This window comes from Vigna unguiculata, chromosome 6, assembly GCF_004118075.2.
Source record: "Vigna unguiculata cultivar IT97K-499-35 chromosome 6, ASM411807v1, whole genome shotgun sequence".
Taxonomy (NCBI): domain Eukaryota; kingdom Viridiplantae; phylum Streptophyta; class Magnoliopsida; order Fabales; family Fabaceae; genus Vigna; species Vigna unguiculata.
In genome coordinates this window covers 32,086,662-32,107,592 of record NC_040284.1, presented here as the reverse complement: position 1 = coordinate 32,107,592, position 20,931 = coordinate 32,086,662, and the positions used below count along the sequence as shown (strand labels likewise).

At 30.7% G+C, this 20,931-nt stretch overlaps 4 protein-coding genes across 4 annotated transcripts; 2 read left to right on the top strand and 2 right to left on the bottom strand.

Moving 5' to 3' along the window:
• The first annotated feature begins 62 nt into the window (after positions 1 to 62).
• On the top strand, positions 63 to 1,525 carry LOC114187712 (syntaxin-125-like). The gene has a single exon (XM_028076035.1). The coding sequence runs from the start codon at positions 369 to 371 to the stop codon at positions 1,281 to 1,283; it is 915 nt and encodes a 304-aa protein (XP_027931836.1). The 5' UTR covers positions 63 to 368; the 3' UTR covers positions 1,284 to 1,525.
• A 2,411-nt stretch (positions 1,526 to 3,936) lies between these two features.
• LOC114187836 (pre-mRNA-splicing factor SYF1) lies at positions 3,937 to 10,141 on the top strand. Its single transcript, XM_028076213.1, has 5 exons — positions 3,937 to 5,618; positions 7,623 to 7,807; positions 7,897 to 8,067; positions 8,856 to 9,308; positions 9,397 to 10,141. Exons 1-5 carry the CDS (start codon positions 4,118 to 4,120, stop codon positions 9,835 to 9,837), a joined length of 2,751 nt encoding a protein of 916 aa, XP_027932014.1. The 5' UTR covers positions 3,937 to 4,117; the 3' UTR covers positions 9,838 to 10,141.
• Positions 10,142 to 11,798: 1,657 nt separating this feature from the next.
• LOC114188625 lies at positions 11,799 to 12,626 on the bottom strand. Its single transcript, XM_028077192.1, has 2 exons — positions 12,296 to 12,626; positions 11,799 to 12,142 (listed from the first exon to the last, which is right to left on the bottom strand). The coding sequence occupies exons 1-2, from the start codon at positions 12,624 to 12,626 to the stop codon at positions 11,799 to 11,801; spliced, it is 675 nt and encodes a 224-aa protein (XP_027932993.1).
• Positions 12,627 to 16,812: 4,186 nt separating this feature from the next.
• LOC114189267 lies at positions 16,813 to 18,218 on the bottom strand. Its single transcript, XM_028078001.1, has 2 exons — positions 17,765 to 18,218; positions 16,813 to 17,533 (listed from the first exon to the last, which is right to left on the bottom strand). The coding sequence occupies exons 1-2, from the start codon at positions 18,186 to 18,188 to the stop codon at positions 17,187 to 17,189; spliced, it is 771 nt and encodes a 256-aa protein (XP_027933802.1). The 5' UTR covers positions 18,189 to 18,218; the 3' UTR covers positions 16,813 to 17,186.
• Positions 18,219 to 20,931: the final 2,713 nt, after the last annotated feature.

The following is a 20,931-nucleotide window of genomic DNA, read 5'->3' as shown; positions in this document are numbered from 1 at the left end:
TAGCATGAAGTTAATTTGGTTGGTCCTGGTTTCATATTAACCATGCACCTCTAATACTTTCATCTCGAGTAGAAAAAAAAGAACCTTTGTCCCAAACATTTTTGTTGGGGACAATCGGTTCTCTTTACCCTTTGTCACTTTTGTATTTCCTCCCTGTTTGTAAAACTGATCATAATCTATAGGAGGATATTCAAAGGGACACAATCAATTCAAAAGGGAACAAACACAAATTATTGTGTTTGATCAAATCACTTGTGCCCTTTTGATCTTTCTGTTACTTGATTTTCTAATAACACAAGAAATCAAGTAACAGAAAAGAAAAAATAAATAGAAAAAACAAGTGTTGGTAGCCATTGTTGTTGTTCAAGATGAATGACCTATTTTCAAGCTCCTTTAGACAATACAGTGAAATGAATAATCAGTCTCAAATGAATGACGTGGAGGCTGGAAAGGAAAATGTGAACCTGGATAAGTTCTTTGACGAGGTGGAGAATGTGAAGGAAGACATGAGATCAGTTGAGCAATTGTATAGAAAATTGCAAGAGTCGAATGAAGAGAGCAAGATTGTCCATAACGCTAAAACCATGAAAGATCTTCGAGCCAAAATGGATCAAGATGTTCAACAGGTTCTCAAACGCGTTAAACTCATAAAGGGCAAGCTTGAAGCTTTGGAACGTTCAAATGCAGCCAATAGAAACCTCCCAGGATGTGGTCCTGGTTCCTCAACAGATCGAACCAGAACCTCAGTGGTTAGTGGCTTAGGGAAGAAATTGAAGGACATGATGGACGATTTTCAAGGGTTGAGAGCAAGAATGCAAAACGAGTACAAGGAAACTGTAGAACGAAGGTACTTCACCATAACAGGAGAAAAGGCCGATGAAGATACAATTGAGAACTTGATATCAAGCGGCGAAAGTGAGAGTTTTCTTCAAAGGGCGATTCAAGAACAGGGTAGGGGTCAGATAATGGACACTATATCGGAGATTCAAGAGAGACATGATTCTGTGAAGGAGATAGAGAAGAACTTGATGGAGTTGCATCAGGTGTTTTTAGACATGGCAGCTCTTGTAGAGTCTCAAGGTCAGCAACTAAATAACATCGAGAGTAATGTGGCACATGCAAGTTCTTTTGTCAGAAGAGGAACAGAGCAACTTCATGAAGCTAGAGAGTATCAAAAGAGCTCTAGAGAGTGGACTTGTTATGCCATTCTTCTTGGCATTGTTCTCCTCATTGTGCTCTTGTTTCCTCTCTTGACATCACTTTTGCCTCACTTGTTATATTGAACACTATCATCACAGTTTTACCAACCAAACATTGGATTTTGCATATGTGATGACAACAAAATCACAAAATCAAGTTATTCTGACTATTTTAGATTCCCATAGAGTTGTAATAGCAGGATAATCACAACAATGTAATAGGAGGTTCATTCATTTTTTAAATGATTCTAATTTTGTCTCTTCTTTCTCAAACCCTTGAATTATTATAGCACTTTTAATACCTTGGTCTCATGTAGAAACAAGATTTTCTCCTCAAAGTCTTTAGTTGGTGACAATTCATTCAATTTCCCCTTTCTCATCTCGAGTTTCATTTTGATGATAATTCACACAAGAATGATATGAGTGAAATTAATCAATAATACACATGTGAACAAACGCAAATCATGAAAATATATCAAACAATTTATACTTGAATGAATGAAGATAAGATCTATCTCATCCTCTAACACATCTTTCACAAGGGACCAAATTGAAGGGTTAAGAAAATGCATTTTTTTACTTTATTTTGAATAACATGAATGGTTTCAAATAAATATCCTTTCTCATCTTTCAACTTCCACCATTTTCTGTTTCTCTTTGTTATTCTCGTATATTTGTTCTTCTTCATTTGTCTACTTCATACATAGTTATTTAAAAATTATAATTATAAACTACTATTTTAGATAATAAACAAATTAAAAAAAAGTTCATTACATTTGTATTTATAAAAAAAAAAATCATATCATACTTAACATTTGATTCTGTTATGTAATATATCAGTTGATAAAAAACGTGTAATTACTAGTTGGTGGAACTTGATGAAAAATTACTAAAGTTTCATAAAATTTTACATTAGATAATAAAAAAACTTTAAAAATATAATTTTATTTTACATATAATATACGGAATAAATTAAAATTAACAAAAAATTTTAATTTGATATTGGTGGAAGTTGATTCTATAAGATGTAATTGTTGAATATGAAGAAATTTTAAATTTTCATTTGCTCTCCTCACTTACATAATTTGAGCATATTTCAGTTCATGTTATTTACAACTAAAATATTTATAATTTTCTATCATCATCTAAGTAAAAAAAAAAACTCACATTACATTTAATCATATCATTTAATTCAGTGTGATTAAATTTAAAATAAATATCTATATACAAAATAATTTTATAAATAATCACTTATTTAAGAAATAAATAAAAATTACTAATTAAAAATGCTTATTTTTGAAATAAACAATTATAGAAACACATAAGAAAACTAAATTCTAATTATTCTATTAAAATATTTTAAAATAGATTATACAAAATTCACCCTTTGTCATCATTATATTTCACTTTGATAGTTAAAATTAACATATATTAGAGCCCAACCCAGTGAATTTAGGTTTGGCTAGCAATGGATGTCACAAGAAAATTTTGGAATTCATTTGGATAGGACACAGACAAACAATTTTAAATGCACCTTAACTTTCAGTAGGGATTAGTCTTTTGATAAACTATTATAAATGTACTCAATTCAATTCTTGTTCAATATTTGTTTCCAGTACACTGTTCAAATAACTTATTTTTCTTTTATCTTTTTCATTTACTTATTCTTTTTATTTCTCGCGAACAGCAATATAAATTTCATTCATTTATTTATTTTTTTATCTACTTTTTTTTTTTCATTTTTCATTTCTGAATCAGTGTCGGATCTTAGTCTTGATGAAACAAGTTATGGCTCCACTAAAGTTTTTAAAAAAAATTAAAATTAGTAATATATTTTATATTACTGAAAATTAAATTAGGAAAATTTTTATTATTTTTATAAAATATAATATTTAGTGATAACGACTAATAAAACATAAAATTAAATATAATATAAATAAATAAATTGATTGATATATTTGTTATTTTCTTTCATTATATTTTTTGTTTCTCACGTATTTTTATTTTTATATTTCACATGTTTTCTTTTGTCCGAAAATTAAACACCACTAATTCCATTCTTATCACTCATATATATTTTTTCATTTTTGAAGATAAAAAGTAATTTTTTTTCTCACTTAATAATAAAATATTAGTTAAATAAATAGTATTTTTTAACTCGTGAAACTTATAATTATGTTTTAAATTGTATAACTTAAAATATATTTTTTAAATTTGAAAATATATTCTGAATCGTGTAATTGAGTAATAATAATCAAATTGCATATTTTTAATTAAGAATATATTATTGAATTATGTAATTTAAAATATACTTTTAAATTCAAAAATATATTTTAAATTAATTTAAAATATATTTTAAACTATTTAATACATAACATATTCTAGATTTTGAATTCCATTATATACAATAAATTTCAAAATTAGATAATTTAGAATGTTTTTTATCCATCAAAAATTTAAACTTGGTCAGATTCATGAGAATACAAAGAAAAAGTGTATGAATCGAATTTGAATTCTCAGTAACAAAAGATAACACAAAAAAACTGAAAATATGCTGTCAGGGGGACTCTTAGATTAAAGATTAAAGAGACATGTCCGAGATAAAAAAAAAAAAAAAAAAAAAAGAAGTGAAAGCTTAAATACATTGCCAAGATTGGGCTTTTTATGCATTGGACCTGTGTTCATGTCAGTTGAAACCCGGCCCACATATAGTAACCGGTGAAAATTGAAACATTTTCGAACGGGAAAATCACGTTGAAGTTGAAGACAGAGATCCGAAAGCCTCTCTGGTGCTAGCTGCAGCGAATTGCAAGCTTGGTAAAAGTTCATTGAAGTCCAAATAGGGCATAGCGTGGAGTCTTCTACTCCCACTAACACTCATACCATTATAGTTAGTTAGGGTTTTATAGAGAGTGTAAATGGCGATTCCGCAAGATTTGTATCCCTCAGAAGACGACCTTTTGTACGAAGAGGAGGTGCTTCGAAATCCTTTCAGTCTTAAGTTATGGTGGCGTTACCTAATTGCACGTTCGGAAGCTCCGTTCAAGAAGCGCTTCGTGATTTACGAGCGGGCACTGAAGGCGCTTCCCGGAAGCTACAAGCTGTGGCACGCGTACCTCCGCGAGCGCCTCGACCTCGTTCGCAACCTCCCTGTCACTCACTCTCAATACGATACGCTCAATAATACTTTCGAGCGTGCATTAGTCACCATGCACAAGATGCCGCGGATTTGGATTATGTATCTGCAAACCCTAACCAATCAGAAATTGGTTACTCGAACTCGCAGGACCTTCGACAGGGCTCTTTGCGCCCTCCCCGTCACCCAGCACGACCGTATCTGGGAACCTTATCTTGTGTTCGTGAGCCAGAAGGGTATTCCAATTGAGACTTCTCTTCGGGTTTATCGCAGGTATTTGAAGTATGACCCCTCTCACATTGAGGATTTTATTGAGTTTTTGCTTAATTCGAGTCTCTGGCAAGAGGCTTCTGAGAGGCTGGCTTCCGTCCTCAATGATGACCAGTTTTACTCCATTAAGGGTAAGACCAAGCACCGGCTTTGGTTGGAGTTATGTGATTTGCTCACACGCCATGCCAATGAGGTTTCTGGGTTGAATGTGGACGCTATCATTAGGGGTGGGATTAGGAAGTTCACTGATGAGGTGGGAAGGCTTTGGACTTCGCTTGCTGAGTATTACATTAGGAGGGGTTTGCATGAGAAGGCTAGGGATGTGTTTGAGGAGGGTATGTCTACTGTTATCACGGTCAGGGATTTTAGTGTTATATTTGATTCTTACTCGCAGTTTGAAGAAAGCATGCTTGCTTACAAGATGGAGGAGATGGGGCTGAGTGATGAAGAAGATGATGAGGGTGAGGAAAATGGCCTTGAGGAAGTGGAAGAAGAGGATATTCGTATTAAAGGAAGATTGGTGGATGAGGATTTTGAGAGGAAGATTTTGCATGGGTTTTGGTTGAATGACAAGAATGACATAGACTTGAGGTTGGCTCGGTTTGATTACCTTATGGAGAGGAGGCCGGAATTGGCTAACAGTGTGCTTTTGCGTCAAAATCCTCATAATGTAGAACAGTGGCACAGGAGGGTGAAGCTCTTTGAAAGGAATCCTACCAAGCAGATACTGACTTACACTGAAGCGGTGAGGACGATTGATCCCATGAAGGCAGTGGGAAAGCCTCACACTTTGTGGGTTGCGTTTGCTAAATTGTATGAACAGCACAAAGATCTTGCCAATGCCCGTGTCATATTTGACAAGGCAGTGCAGGTAAACTACAAAACTGTGGATAACCTGGCTAGTGTCTGGTGTGAGTGGGCTGAAATGGAGTTAAAGCATAAAAATTTCAAAGGAGCACTTGAGCTGATGAGGCGGGCTACAGCTGAGCCGTCAGTTGAGGTGAAGCGAAAAGGTACCCTCAGTTATCCTTGTTCACATTATCTTATGTGTCGGAAAAATCGACCCAAGCTTGTAAGTTTAATCTGGCCAGTCCTGACCTTTTCAAATCAACTTTAGCGGATGAGTTTTCGTGTTCAATTGAAATCTATATGGTTTGTAAATGCTGTTCTGTTTCTAGTCTCCATTCAGTCTTGAATTTCAATTTAAGGATCTACTTCATGAAAATAATACTATGAGGTTATTCATCAAAAAACAAGATTTGCATGATATTATTCACAGCCATAGTCACCAAAATGCCTTGTAAAGCACCAGCTGTGACTTCAATTTCATCAATATTTCTTCAGCTAACTTTGAGATTTTTTCTGCATTTGTTATTCTGCGTCTTGGTTTAACCAAGAGAGTTGCGTTTGCTTGTTGTGGCTCCTAAGAAATGATTTATTGGGAGAAAAAGGATTTCTCAAGACCTACTTCTACTGACTTTTGTAAACCTGATATCTCTGGAACATAAAGAGTTGGCTTGCATCTGGATCTGTAGTTTTTGTGTGTCCTAGTCCTACTAGTAATCATACGTTTAGATCATGTAACAAGAATATAAGATAATTACATTTGCATTTGATGCTGTTTTCTGTTATTCAATGACAATGTTCAAAAGATAAATATCTTGTGTTAATGAAGTGTGTTGTATTGTATGAATGGTTATTATGTGCTATATGCAAGGCTTTGAAGGGATTGTCGTTGTGTTCCTTTTGGCTTGTTATTTTGATCCTGTCGGCATGTTGTTAGTGTCAATGAGCTTGTTTGGTGTATGCAGGATTTAATTGCTTTGGTTACTTGGATCCTGATAAGTAAAGGGGGCAAAGCTATTTAGTGTGCTGCTATTTTTTAGTCCTATTATTGTGTGTTCAAATGTGATTGACCTTTAAAATATCATGGTAACCTACTTCTTATTAGTTTGTGTTATAGAATAATGAGGGTTGCTATTTGCTTATCAGCACAACTCGTTTCTCTAGCTAGCTTTGACAAGTGTAGAATTGAGAATTTAGTCGAGGGTAGGATTTAATAATTGTAGTTGGCCACATCATTTTATAGAGTTTACTATCATGGTCTCATTCTAAATGACCCTGTATGGTTGTGAAATTCTTGGTTGGACTTTATAAAGTTAAGGAAACCAGTTTCCGGAGGTTTACATTTTGGATGAGCTACTTCAATAACTGGTTTCATATCAGATCCTGTGAGTTAGAAGGCCAATGATCTGGTAGTGCAGTTACATTTTCTTGTATGATAAAAAATATATGTATGACACTAGCTTTGGTCTTTTTTCTTCTAATAATATTTATAGTAATTGCCTATTTTAGTAAGGGGGAAAAGCTACCCACCGGGTCTCTATTTTTTTACACCTTCATTATTGTTAGTCCGTCCTTTTATTGTGTATTCATATATGCCTGGCCTTTTCTAGTGCCATGGTATCTGACATATTAATGAGGGTCATTATTGGCTTATCGGCACAGCATGTTGCTCTAGCTAGCTTATAAAGATGCTGGATGGGAATTTAGTTGGTATTTGTAGTGCGACCATGTTATTGCAGTCTCACTCTATATGGCCTTGTTTTGCTTATTAAATTATTAGTTATCACATCCTTTGAGTCAGAATGCTGATGGTCTAGTTGTGCAGTTGCATTCCGTTATTATATGAAAAAAAAAATTGTATGAAAACATCTTTGGTCTTTTTTCAGCTGTCGCTATTTATATGTAATTGCTTTAAGAATATCCTACATAAGCATGTTCAGCCAAAAATTTGTTCATAACTGAGTTATGGTTTAAAATAGCTTGTAAAACTGATTTATAAAAAAATTCTAACTGGTTTTAAATAAAACGGATTGGATTTTAAATTCAAACCCCTTTAAGTGGTTTTTGTTTGTATATGGATCGAATTTGTTACAATCCATATTGTCCCCACCCAAGAAATGTTGTTATGGAGAGTGGACTAACTTTTCAATTGCCTTATGCCTTACTTCTAGTGGCTGCGGATGGGAATGAACCAGTCCAGATGAAGCTACATAAATCCTTGAGATTATGGACGTTTTATGTTGATTTGGAGGAAAGCCTAGGTTCTTTGGAATCTACACGTGCGGTTTATGAGCGAATTTTGGATTTACGAATAGCCACACCACAAATAATCATCAATTATGCATACTTTCTGGAGGTAGGTTGTACTGTTTTTGTGCAGAAATCTTATGGATTTTTCTGAGTTGATTTTGGCTTATTGATAACTTTTTTCATTGATTTATGCAGGAACATAAGTACTTTGAAGATGCTTTTAAAGTTTATGAAAGAGGAGTAAAGATATTTAAGTACCCTCATGTTAAAGACATATGGGTTACTTATCTCTCTAAATTTGTGAAGAGATATGGAAAGAATAAATTGGAACGAGCGAGAGAATTATTTGAAAATGCAGTTGAATCGGTATGCACAATTTCTTTAAGTACAATTTCTTCACAAGTTTTACTTGATGATACTTTAGCAAAGATTTAAGGGTGTCAAAAAGGATGGATTGGATAAATTCTTAGTCTGATTAGTTGATTAGATAAAATAATCCATTTTTATCAATTAAAACTCCATTTAAAAATTCCAATCAATTCCATCCATGAAGCGTGTTTGTAACAACTTTTCTATGGTTTTTAGTGAACTTATTTAGTTTTTATTTTGTATTTGTTTTTTAAATGGTATGCTTTTTGTGCAATAAGGATTCCAATCACATGTTACGTGATGCATATAGTAGCATGATTAAGAAAAACAATTTGTTATGTCATTTTGGAACTGAATCTTGATTGCAAGAAGGCCTGGCCAGAAAGGGTAATGATGCTAACATTCTCGGGATGGGAGAGATAGAGGAGAGATGGCGGAGAGAGTATTAAAAAAATTAAATATGATAAAATTATTTTGAAATAATTTTGATCCATTTTCATTAATTAGATGATGCATCGGATCTGATAATAAAAGTAGATGGATTGTGTTATCCTTCCGTTTAATTTTACAATTCATTCAATCTGATAAAAGACTTTCTAATTTAGCAACGATCAATTGAATTGGATTTTCGATGGATGTAGATAGATAATTTATTGGACCTTTTTGTGGTCAAAACGCATCATTATGGATATACTATATTCCTGTGTTGAATATTACTTTATGAATTCTTTTAATGCATTACAATTCTAACGTAATCCTTCTTCTGGATCATGCTTGCCAAGCAGGCCCCTGCTGATCAAGTGAAGCCACTTTACCTGCAATATGCCAAGCTGGAGGAGGACTATGGTCTAGCGAAGCGAGCTATGAAGGTTTATGATCAAGCAACTAAGGCTGTTCCTAACAATGAGAAGTTAAGCATGTATGAGATATACATTTCTCGTGCAGCTGAGATATTTGGTGTGCCCAAAACAAGAGAGATCTATGAGCAGGCAATTGAATCTGGTCTTCCAGACAAGGATGTCAAAACCATGTGTTTGAAGTATGCTGAGCTTGAAAAAAGCTTGGGAGAAATTGACCGGGCCCGTGGAATATATGTATTTGCGTCTCAGTTTGCAGATCCACGATCTGATCCTGAGTTTTGGAATAAGTGGCACGAGTTTGAGGTTCAGCATGGGAATGAAGATACTTTCAGAGAAATGCTTCGTATTAAGCGAAGTGTCTCTGCAAGCTACAGCCAGGTTACTTTGACTTTTAATATTTTCTTTTGTGAGACTGTAACCTTGATATCTGGCATATTTTCTAATCTTGCTTCTATTGTTTTTTCAGACACATTTTATACTGCCCGAATATCTAATGCAGAAGGATCAAACTGTGAATCTTGATGAAGCAAAAGACAAGTTAAAACAGGCTGGGATCCCTGAGGACGAAATGGCTGCTTTAGAAAGGCAATTAGCACCAGCAGCTGACAATACAGTGACAAAAGATAGGAAAGTTGGGTTTGTGAGTGCTGGAGTGGAATCTCAGTCTGATGGAGGGATAAAAACTAATGCAAATCACGAGGATATCGAGTTACCAGAAGAAAGTGATTCTGATGATGATGATAAGATTGAAATTGCACAAAAAGATGTTCCTTCTGCTGTGTTTGGTGGTTTGATTAGAAAGAGAGACGAGGATGAAAAGAATGGAGAGGTAGATGCGGCTAAAGATAAGGACAACGAAAATCGGCTTGGTGCTCTTGAGAGAATAAAGAGGCTAAAACGAAATTAGATACTCGGTCTAGGTCTTCCAGATAAAATTTTGATAGGTGTGAAATTAGTTTTGGTTTGTACTATGTACTATCAATCTATCCAAAGATCACATTTATTAGATAATTTTCCTGCAATGTGCATCAAGTTATCAGATCACAGTGTAGTACAAAACAGGGTACATGGTTGCTGACATAATTTGTCAAAAATAGAAAAAAAAATGTACAATTTAATTTTGCAGCCATGATTTGTACCCTTAAATTCAATAGCTTAATTAATCAAGTTTGGTACTGTAATTGTCAAATCCATGGCTGATACTGAGTAAATATTGTGTTACTGGGGTTCTTACTGCAAATGGCAGCATTTAACATCCATGAGACTCAAATCTGGAACGAAAAATTTGTGTTTGTCATTGATCAGGTCTGTTGAATCAAGTTGCACAGTACTATTATGTTCTTTAAATATGGATCCTATCCATATCCCTAAACTTTTTGTTAGTCTTTCTCTCTCGATGATGTATATTGGCTTGAAACCTTCAAACATAAAAATTATTTTTATGTTACATTGGAGAAAATGATGCTTTGCAATCTTACTCTGTAAATAATTTATTTGGACATGTTTTCCGTTTTTGTGAGTTGACATTCTTGAAATTTAATGCACGCAGCTTCAGGGAGTAATTCACTAGAAGGCGAATTTTACATGATGCCATAATTTTACATAGAAACTGGGTTATTGGCGTAGTTTTCCAGTTTTGAAAATTTCTCACTCATTATTTTATCTATACTCATCTTTGTGATGAAACTATTATCCCAACCAGACATTAAACTCTCCCACCTTCACGTTATAAGTCGGAAACATGTATGACCACGATAGGGAAACCTAATCCCGCACTAAAGTATTGATAGTCCAGCTGGGTGTCGTATTAGTTTGAAAAATCAGCTGCTAATTTTCACGATGAATTTTGCAAGTCATGAACGCGCTATAAAGAATGCAGGCATATGCTTATCATGTCATAAATGTGAAACTCTTCTAAAGAATCCGAAAGTAAAGAAAGCCTAGTGCTAACATCTACTTATCTCAGTAAAAAAAGAAAAACTATGGTTACAAAATTCACCAGTTTACTTGGGTGGCCAAAACAGGAAACTATTGATTTTATGTACGAATCGATGAAGGAAAAAAAATGTATAGAACCCCATTATTTGATATTTTATCATAACATATAACTGACTATAAAATTATATGCCATAATTACAAGAACATGAATCTTATTACATCCTGTCTGGCCTAAACTAATAAATAACATAACCAAATATCCTCAAGCCATTTTTTATGCCATTTTGTTAAAGATGTCTTTCGTTACTTATCTATTTCAGTATTATAAAAAGAAAAAAGTACTAAAAATTAAACGATAAAATTTCGTAAAAATTTAAATATGATGAAATTAAAAAAAAAACTACCAAGATATACATACGACATGCAATAATATTGATTGACCTAAAAAAAATATAAAAAATAGTATAAATTGAAAATTGATAATTATGTATTTTACATGTGCCTTTTTTCAACTATCACGGTCCATCTATTATTATTGGCAAAATTGTATTTGAGTATTTATTTGAAATAAAATGTTAATTTTTTTTTTCTAATAGAATCAAGTCGTTAGGATAAAGAAGGATATTATAAATGAAGTCATTCTCTGTCCAGCTTATTTCTGTTTTTTTTTTTCAAGAAAAACAAGAACATCCTCTACAAGGACAGTTTTTGTATTGGGGGAGAAGTGAAGTAGTCTTGTTACACACGACTTCACTTTTCATCTTCCACCACCTTGATGACTTACTCGGTTTGTCAAATAAAATTACAAATTTAACGTCAAATGGTTTCTGAAATTAAAAAAAAAAAACCACTATTATTAAACTATTTACACTGTTTTTTTTTTTTCCTATTTCTGTAAAATGTAACTAATAACATATTAATTCGTTGAGATTAAGCGGCACCGCGGTTAATCATCTGTATGTACTGTTCTAAGGATTGTTGTCTCTGCAACATCATATCCTCGTTGAACTTCCGTATGAACGCTTCCACGCGTCGATTCAACTCTTCTTGACTCAGCGACGGCTCTTTCCGCAGCCTCCCGGCAGTGGAAACGTCGGTGAAGGTCTCGGACTTGTTTTCAAGAGACGGAGCGAGGTTGCCGCGGATCTGCCACGTGTCACACTTCTTCATGTGTCTGCTCAATGGCACGGATCGACCTTCCGTTATGGCCTTCCACGTGCTCTCCAACGTTTCGTGGCGTTTGGCGTTGGCCACCACCCTCAACGTTCTCCCACCTGCACATTCTCTGGTTCAGTCAACCTTCTTTGAAAGCCGCTACATGCAACTTGCAAAACGACAATAGCTTCCGCGAATTCAAACTTAACTGCTAATCATTTTTTTTAACGTAGGGAAACAGTAATGACAGAATAAATTATCACAGATTATACCTTCAGAAGTGGATTTAAGGAACTTCCGGGGGGTGAAGCTAGCAGACACAGGAGTCTTCTCCATCAGCGATGGAATCTCCGTTGAGTCTGTTCTCTTGACTGTGACTTCTTGGTGGATTACTTCCTTTTCCACCTCTTGTTCTTGAAGCGGTGGCGGAGGAGTTGGATCGGATTGATGTTTGGAGTGGTGGAACCTGGAGGATGCAAGAATGGAGATGATGATGGTGTTGAGAAGGAGGAAAAGGTAAGGAGGTTTGAAGCAGAGGAGGAGGAAGGTCCAGAGGAGAGGGAGGTGGGTGGCGGCGATGGAAAGAGACACTTTCACTCCCATGGCCGCGAACATGAGAGCGAACCAAAGAAGGAGAAGTTTCCATGTACGCATGTTTTGGAGGTTTTGAAGGAATAAGATGAGAGTGATGAGAGATTTAGAAAATTTAATAAAATTTTATTTCATATTTGTATGATTTTTAAATCCTACAATCTGATGATATTATATAGTTTTTTTATTTAGTTTTTATGCAGAGGGAATTTAATTTAGTGTTAGAGAAATGAATGTTGTATGCTTAATAATTGTAGCTTCACATTACATGCTTAATAACAATAATTGTATTTCAATTTATAATCATCTAAAGTTTATTCAAATTTTAGACATTTAAATTAAGAATAAAAATTCTTTCAATTTATTAAATTGTTTTCTTTTAGATACAATGTTTACTTTTAAGCAATCTAATTATTTATAATTATAAATTTCTTACTTAAATAACATAAGTTCATACTAAATTATTTTTTTAACTATTTATTAATATAATTACCCTTTTAAACTTGTTTGTCCTATCACATTATTAAATTTTATATGCCTTGATCATGCTATAATAATTGCAATGAAAATTACTTAATATACCTACTATAAAGATAATTGAAATAAGAATTATAAAATAATATTAATATTAAAAAATAGATCACATTAAAACTATCAAACTTATCGGAATTATTAATATTAAAAAAATTTATTTATTAATAAAAAACATATATCTATGTGTAATATTTAATTGGACTAAGCAACATTTTTTTTCATTTATAAAAACTACAAATGTTGTTTCAAGATATAAATTTATTTTACAGTTTGTCTTACATTAAAGACAAGAATTAGTGTTATTTAAGAGACAACTTCTTTTCAGTGTTCTTAAGCATCAATTATTCTACAAAAGGCATATATTATCTTCTGTTTTTTAAAAAATAGCTAAATTATTTTACACCAAAATATATGACTTCTTTCGTAATTTTCAAAAACCTGATATAAAGTAATTTTGTGGCTATTTTGTAAATTAAATAAAAATATAATTAATTTTTTAGACTAAATATTTTACTTCTTTTAAAAATATTATATATATATATATATATATATATATATATATATATATATATATATATATATATCCCAGCTAATTATATTTTACTTGGATTAACGAGTCTTTATTTTTTCTTCTAACCTATATAAGGTATATATATGATACAAATACAAACTTACATAATTTTCTATTTTAATAAAATTAATTTATTTAATAGTTTTGAAAATATAACTTATTGTAGAATGTCATAGATATTATTTATTCTATGCGTTACCGCATTTATTTTATTTTAACAGTTAAGATATTATTTACTAACCATCATAAAACCATTTTTTTTATTTATTTCAGAAACCTAAATCTTAAGATTTTTTATGACTATTATTATTTTTTTAGTAATTTATCTGTTTAATCATTTTAAACAATTTTTTTTATTCAAAACAAAAAGTCTCAACTCAACAAAAAAAGAGAGAATATAATATGTTTTACAAACTAAATATTTGTTATGTTATTAAAATATATATATAATTAATAATGTTCTTCCCATTCTTTTAAAATTAATATATAACTGCAAGGGAAAGAAGTGCATGGTCAACAGCAACCGCGTCAACGATGGCGTTGCTATAATAAACAATTTTAATGATACTCATCTCATCATAACTGACTAATTATCTTTTTAAGAAGATTATCTTCCTGTATTATTGGAAAGGTATATGATTACATTGATTTGAAAATTCTAAGGAAGCAGAGTTATTTTTAAAATTGGAAAACTGGGATAAAATGCTACCTTCAATCTTCAATTTTCATGTTTCATACAACAACACAATATTAGTTTAGTTAAAAATATTAAGGAGTTATTTATATAGCAAAGGGGTTATGTTAAATGACTAAAGGAATAAATATCTAATTAATAAGTATTTTAACCACAATAATGAAAGAACTAATGATGCTTGGGATGGGAGAGAAATAGAGGAGAGGTGGTGGGGAGAGCAAGAAAGAGGAGAGGGTATTAAAAAAAATTTGAATATTACTCTAAGTCTCATATTTAGAAATGAGGAAGTAAAACATCGTATAAAAATGAAGACTCATAAATTTATTGTTTTAAGATTTTTGGATAAAAATTGGAAATAATACATTACGTAATTGGATTCAAGTCTCATCAGTGTTGTCTCTCCTTATGATAAAATCCTATCTATAGATGTAATATATGGTAAAATTATTTTGGATGAATTTTGATCCATTATCATTAATTAGATGATTCATTGAATTTGAAAATAAAGCTGATTGATTGTTATCCTTGTGTTTAATTTTAGCAACGATGAATGGCCAAAACAGGAAACAATTGATTCTGAAAACATTATGTTAGAAGTGTATTTGGACTTCAAACTAACTTGTTGGTGTCTTCTAATCTATAGAAAAACATTATACTTTAAAAAATCTCAAGACAGAAAGATCATCACTAAGATGATACACACCGGACAACTACTTCCTTTCCATGAATGCAATGTTCGCATTTTCTGGAGAATTTTAGATTAATGGCGCAACTATCCACTACTCCTAAATTAGGATAACTATGACCTAATAATAAAGCTTAGCCAATGATGTCACATAATAAAACCTAGTTAATCAGATGCATGTTTCCTGTGTTAATTACTAGTATTACTTGAATCAGGATTCCTGCGGTTTTTACTTTACGAATTAGCATGAAAAGGATCACACAAATTCCTCCATAACTTTTAAAGTTGAAAATGTTCAACTTTTAAATCACTATAAAGTTGAATGAAATACACAAAAGTTTATATCTTTAGTAAATAAAAAATTGTGAATGAGATTTTTAAATGTAAAAAATTTAAATAAGTCTTCAAAAATGTCATTGTTTATTAGGAATGTGATAAATTTAAATAATACCACCAAATGTCAATTACCGGGTAAGAATGAGATAAAAGTAAAAAGAAAAAATAATTTTTAAAAAACAAAAAAAAAAACTAGTACAACATTTAATAATCTAATAGTCTTTGAACATGTCCACTCAAATGATATTAAAAATAATCTAAGTGTTCAAGTCTCACATTAAATAAATAAAATAAAATTAAACATTATATAAAATAAAAAACTCATAATCTTATTGTATTAAGATTTTGAATTAAAAATAATATCAAATATATCTATAACCATAAAATCTTTAATTATCGTAACCATATGAATTAAAACAAAAACACTGATAATAGTTATAGAAGGACGAAAGATATTTTTTTTAGAACCCCATTATTAGGGATTATTAGGGTGGTGTGTACTAATAATATGTAATATTTTTTTCTAAAAAGTTTTAAAGAACACAAATGTATGTGTATAAAAATAGGCCGATTTAAAATGTTGAAAATATATGTTTGGAAGGATATGGTGTTGCTTAACACGTTCCCAGTATATGTGGTCAAATTTACATGATATTCATTTTTGTTTTGGTTGTGATTTTTTTGATGAGTCTTTCATTCGTTAATTGTTTTTTTAGTAACGTGTCTCGTTAGCTCTTCACTGATTATTTAGAAGGGAATATAATTTTTGATTTGTACATATTTATTTTTTAAAATATTTTCTGTTTTTGGGTTGACTTTAGTCCGTTTAAACTGTGTGGACGTTCACAAGACGAAAGCCGGTGATCTAATAGTCAAAGTTTCAAACTTCACTTCTTCTTTTCACATTATTTTTTTTCTTCTTTTGCAAATATTAACTTTATGGGCTTTCACATATTTGTCTTAGTTCGTGTTCGAGTGTTGTTTTATTTTTATGAATATAATTAATTTTAATACTAATATTTTTAATTGAGTTTATATTAAAAATTTTCAAGTATTTTTTTTATATTTTTAAAATAAATGTCTATAAAAGTAATAAGATTGTTTGATTTAAAAGCAAAAAAAAAAATTATATATGAAATGTTGCATAGGTTTTATTATTTATTTATTAGATAATATGCATAAAACTATTAAAACACAAAGGTTAAGAACTGTTTACATTGATAAATTAATTGCTCAAAGGAGTTTACTTAAAGTAAACTAATTGTAAGGATATGTATAACCATCTAAATTCTTATTTTAACTTTTGGATAAGCTAATTTTAAATATGAAAATTTAATTTATTTTTTTCTTTGTTTGAAGTGCTTCTAAACAAACAAGATTACACAAATAAGAACAATTGTATTGACCAGAGAGAAAGAGGTTTAAAAAATATTGACCCCCAAAAGATTTACAAAGAGGAACATATCTAATCCTAATTAAGTTCCCCATTTGTTTCTTCTGTATTTCTATCCTATCTAATTCATGTTTAACTTGAACCACATATTTGGGATATGGATCATACATAGCCACAAAAAATAACAATGATCATCATCCTAACCCAACCCTAAACTTATATGCCAATAAAATAAAATAAAGAAAACAATAGTCCAACTGCAAAACTATCACTGTCTATACTCCTATTCAACTATTTACACTGTTTTTTCTTCCTTTTTTTCTGTAAAATGAAACTAACAAAATATTAATTCATGGAGATTAAGCGGCACCGCGGTTAACCATCTGCATGTACTGTTCTAAGGATTGTTGTCTCTGCAACCTCATCTCCTCATTGAACTTCCGTATGAACGCTTCCACGCGCCGATTCAGCTCCTCTTGACTCAGCGACGGCTCTTTCCGCAGCCTCCCGGCGGTGGAAACGTCGGGGAAGGTCTCGTCGGACTTGTTTTCAAGAGGCGGAGCGAGGTTGCCGCGGCTCTGCCACGTGTCACACTTCTTCATGTGTCTGCTCAATGGCACGGATCGACCTTCCGTTATGGCCTTCCACGTGCTCTCCAACGTTTCGTGGCGTTTGGCCTTAGCCACCACCTTCAACGCTCTCCCACCTGCACATTATTTAGTTCAGTCAACCTTATTTGAAAGCCGCTACATGCAACTTGCAAAACGACAATAACTTCCGCGTTTTCAAACTTAACTGCTATACATTTTTTTAACGTAGGGAAACAGTAATGACAGAATAAATTATCACAGATTATACATTATAAGAATACAGTTTTTCACTAACATTATATAATCATTATTAAACTGAATAATAATTAATAGGTGAGTATGTATACCTTCGGAAGGGGATTTAAGGAATTTCCGGTGAGTGAAGCGAGCGGACACGAGAGGCTTCTCCGTGGACGGTGGAATCTCCTCCGTTGAGTCTGTTCTCTTGACTGTGATTTCTTGGTGGATTACTTCCTTTTGCACTTCTTGTTCTTGGAGCACGGGTGAGGCGTTAACCGATAGGGATTTGGGTTGAAGAGGTGTGGGAGGAATTGGATCGGGTTGAGGTTTGGAGTGGTGGAACCTGGAGGAAGCGAGGATGGAGATGATGATGGTGTTGAGAAGGATGAAGAGGTAAGGAGGCTTGAAGCAGAGGAGGAGGAAGTTCCAGAGGAGAGGGAGGTGGGTGGCGGCGATGGGAAGAGACACTTTGACTCCCATGGCCGCAAACATGAGAGCGAACCAGAGAAGGAGAAGTTTCCAAGTGCGCATGATTTGAAGGAATGGGATGATGAGAGTGATGAGAAGGAGGTATGTCGGAGTGGGAATAATTTATAGAGATGGGAAGACTGTGGGACCACACTCTTCGTTATATCTCAGCCGTTGAAATGTGGGACTTCATCATCTCTCTATGCCGTGTAGGCCCCTCCTATCCCTTTTATTTGTTCTTTTCTCAGTGGGGCTTCTTACTATTTTTTCTTTTTTACTTTCTTTAGCAGGAATAAATGAATTTTCATATTAAATATTAACTACGACGTTTAACCGTAGAATTCAAGATAATGACAAAGGAAATAAAAAAAAGAAAGAAAGAGAGAGAAGAGTGTGTGTGGAAATAATATGGGTTGACTGTCAGAAAAAATGAATATAGCATTTAAAGTAGATTTGACTAATGATAGAAAAATAAAATTAAATGGATAATAGATTTAATTTAACTGGAATAAGAATGAGTATGAATTAAATTTCAAAATATTAACTATGTATTTCGTAAAAGTGGAAACTATGTTACGAAATTTAAATTTTAAATTGAATATATTTATATAATCAATTTCAAATCAAATAATTTCTTTCTACGTAAAAATTATGCTTTCTTTAATTTATTGGATAAATTGTGTGAATATTTAGAAAAACTAATAATTTTTTTTTCATATTTGTATGATTTTTAAATCATACAATAACATGATAATATATTATATTTAGAAAATGATTTGATGTAATGTTAGAAAAGTAAATATCAAACAAAATGTATGTTATATGATTGTAGCTTCATATTATGCTTAATAATAATAGTATTTTACTTTTTACAATTATCTAAAAATTATTCAAAATTTAAACATTTAAATTAAGAATAACAGTTCTTTCGTGAAATTTGTCGATGTTTTTTAACTAACATTACAATGGTCTATAATATAAAAAAAAATGAATAATATAAATTAAAAATTGTTATTTACGTTGATAAAAAAAATTGATACTAACTAAAAAAAATAGTTATTTCATTGTTATTCGAGAAGAAAAAAACTAACATTCATATTAACATCAAGTAAAAACAATTTCAATTAATATAAAATTGAAAAAGTACTATTTAACATTAGCAGACAAAACACTATTATTATAGTCTTAAATAGTATTAATTGATAATAAATATGATATAAGATCAACAATAAAATAATCGATGAAGCCAATTAAATAAAAAACACAAATAATAGTCTAAAATAATATTTATAAAAAAAATATAGAGATTATAACACATAAATCTCAATCAAACCAATAATATTTCAATCTTAATCAAAGTCCATAACACTTTAACTAAAATTGAATTGAAGAAAAAAAAATGTAAATAAATTTAAAAATATGAAAAATTTTATAACAAAATTAGGGGTTATTAATAAAAAAAGTAAATATGAAAAATAAAAAAGTAAATAAATTTAAAAATATGAAAAATTTATAACAAAATTAGGGGTTATTAATAAAAAAAAAGTAAATATGAAAAATAAAAAATTAAATAAATTTAAAAATATGAAAAACTATATTAGTTCAGTAAAAAATATTAAGGTGTTCTTTTTATAAAAAAATTAGGGGTTATTAATAGGGATGGCAACGGGGCGGGCTCGGGTACGAGTATCATGATCCCATCCCCATAATAAAAATTCATCACCATCCCCATCCCCAAACCCAACGGGTATACAACTTTTGACCCATCCCCATCCCCACTGGGTAACGGGTATTTTCTTATACCCATATCCATACCCATTTTTTTATTGTTCCATATATCAATTAAATATTTTTTATAAAAAAATTTAAAAATCACATGTGTAACCTAAAAATTATTTCATAGAATGAAATTGAGGAACACCTATTTGAACATAACCATGTACAGAGAGTAAAAATTATGTAATAAGAAGAAGAAAAATTACCTTCAAAATTAAATCTTGAAAAACAAACCAGACAATTGAGAGAGTAAACAAAGTGTATAACAAAAAACAAAGAGAATGAGAAATATGTTATATATATATATATATATATATATATTATATTATATATTATATTACTATATATATATATATATATTATATGTGTGGATATCTTATGTTTATATATATATATATATATATATATATAATTATTTATATATATTATATTATATTATATATTATATTATTATTACTATGTATATATATTATATGTGTGGATATCTTATGTTTATATATATATATATATATATATATATATTTTTATAGATATATATTTATTTTAAGTATATATTATATTATATTATATAATAATATAAATATAATAATATATATTATATTATTATGTATATATATTATATGTATATGCGTAGATATTTTATGCTTATATTTATATATATATATATATATATATATATATATATATATATATTTCTTTTAAATTTTTATAAATTTGTAATGTTATAAATTTGTTTATAAAAGATCTCACTAGTTAAATGATTAATTTGTTTTATACGTATATATTATATATATTATATTATATTATTATGTATATATATTATATGTATATTATATGTATATTATATTATATTATATTATATTACATGTATATGTGTAAATATATATATATATATATATATATATATAAAAGTATATTTTATTTATATGTATATATACTATATTATATTATATTATATTATATTATATTATATTTTATGTGTAAATATATTATTTATTTATATATATTTTTTAGATTATTTAATAAATTA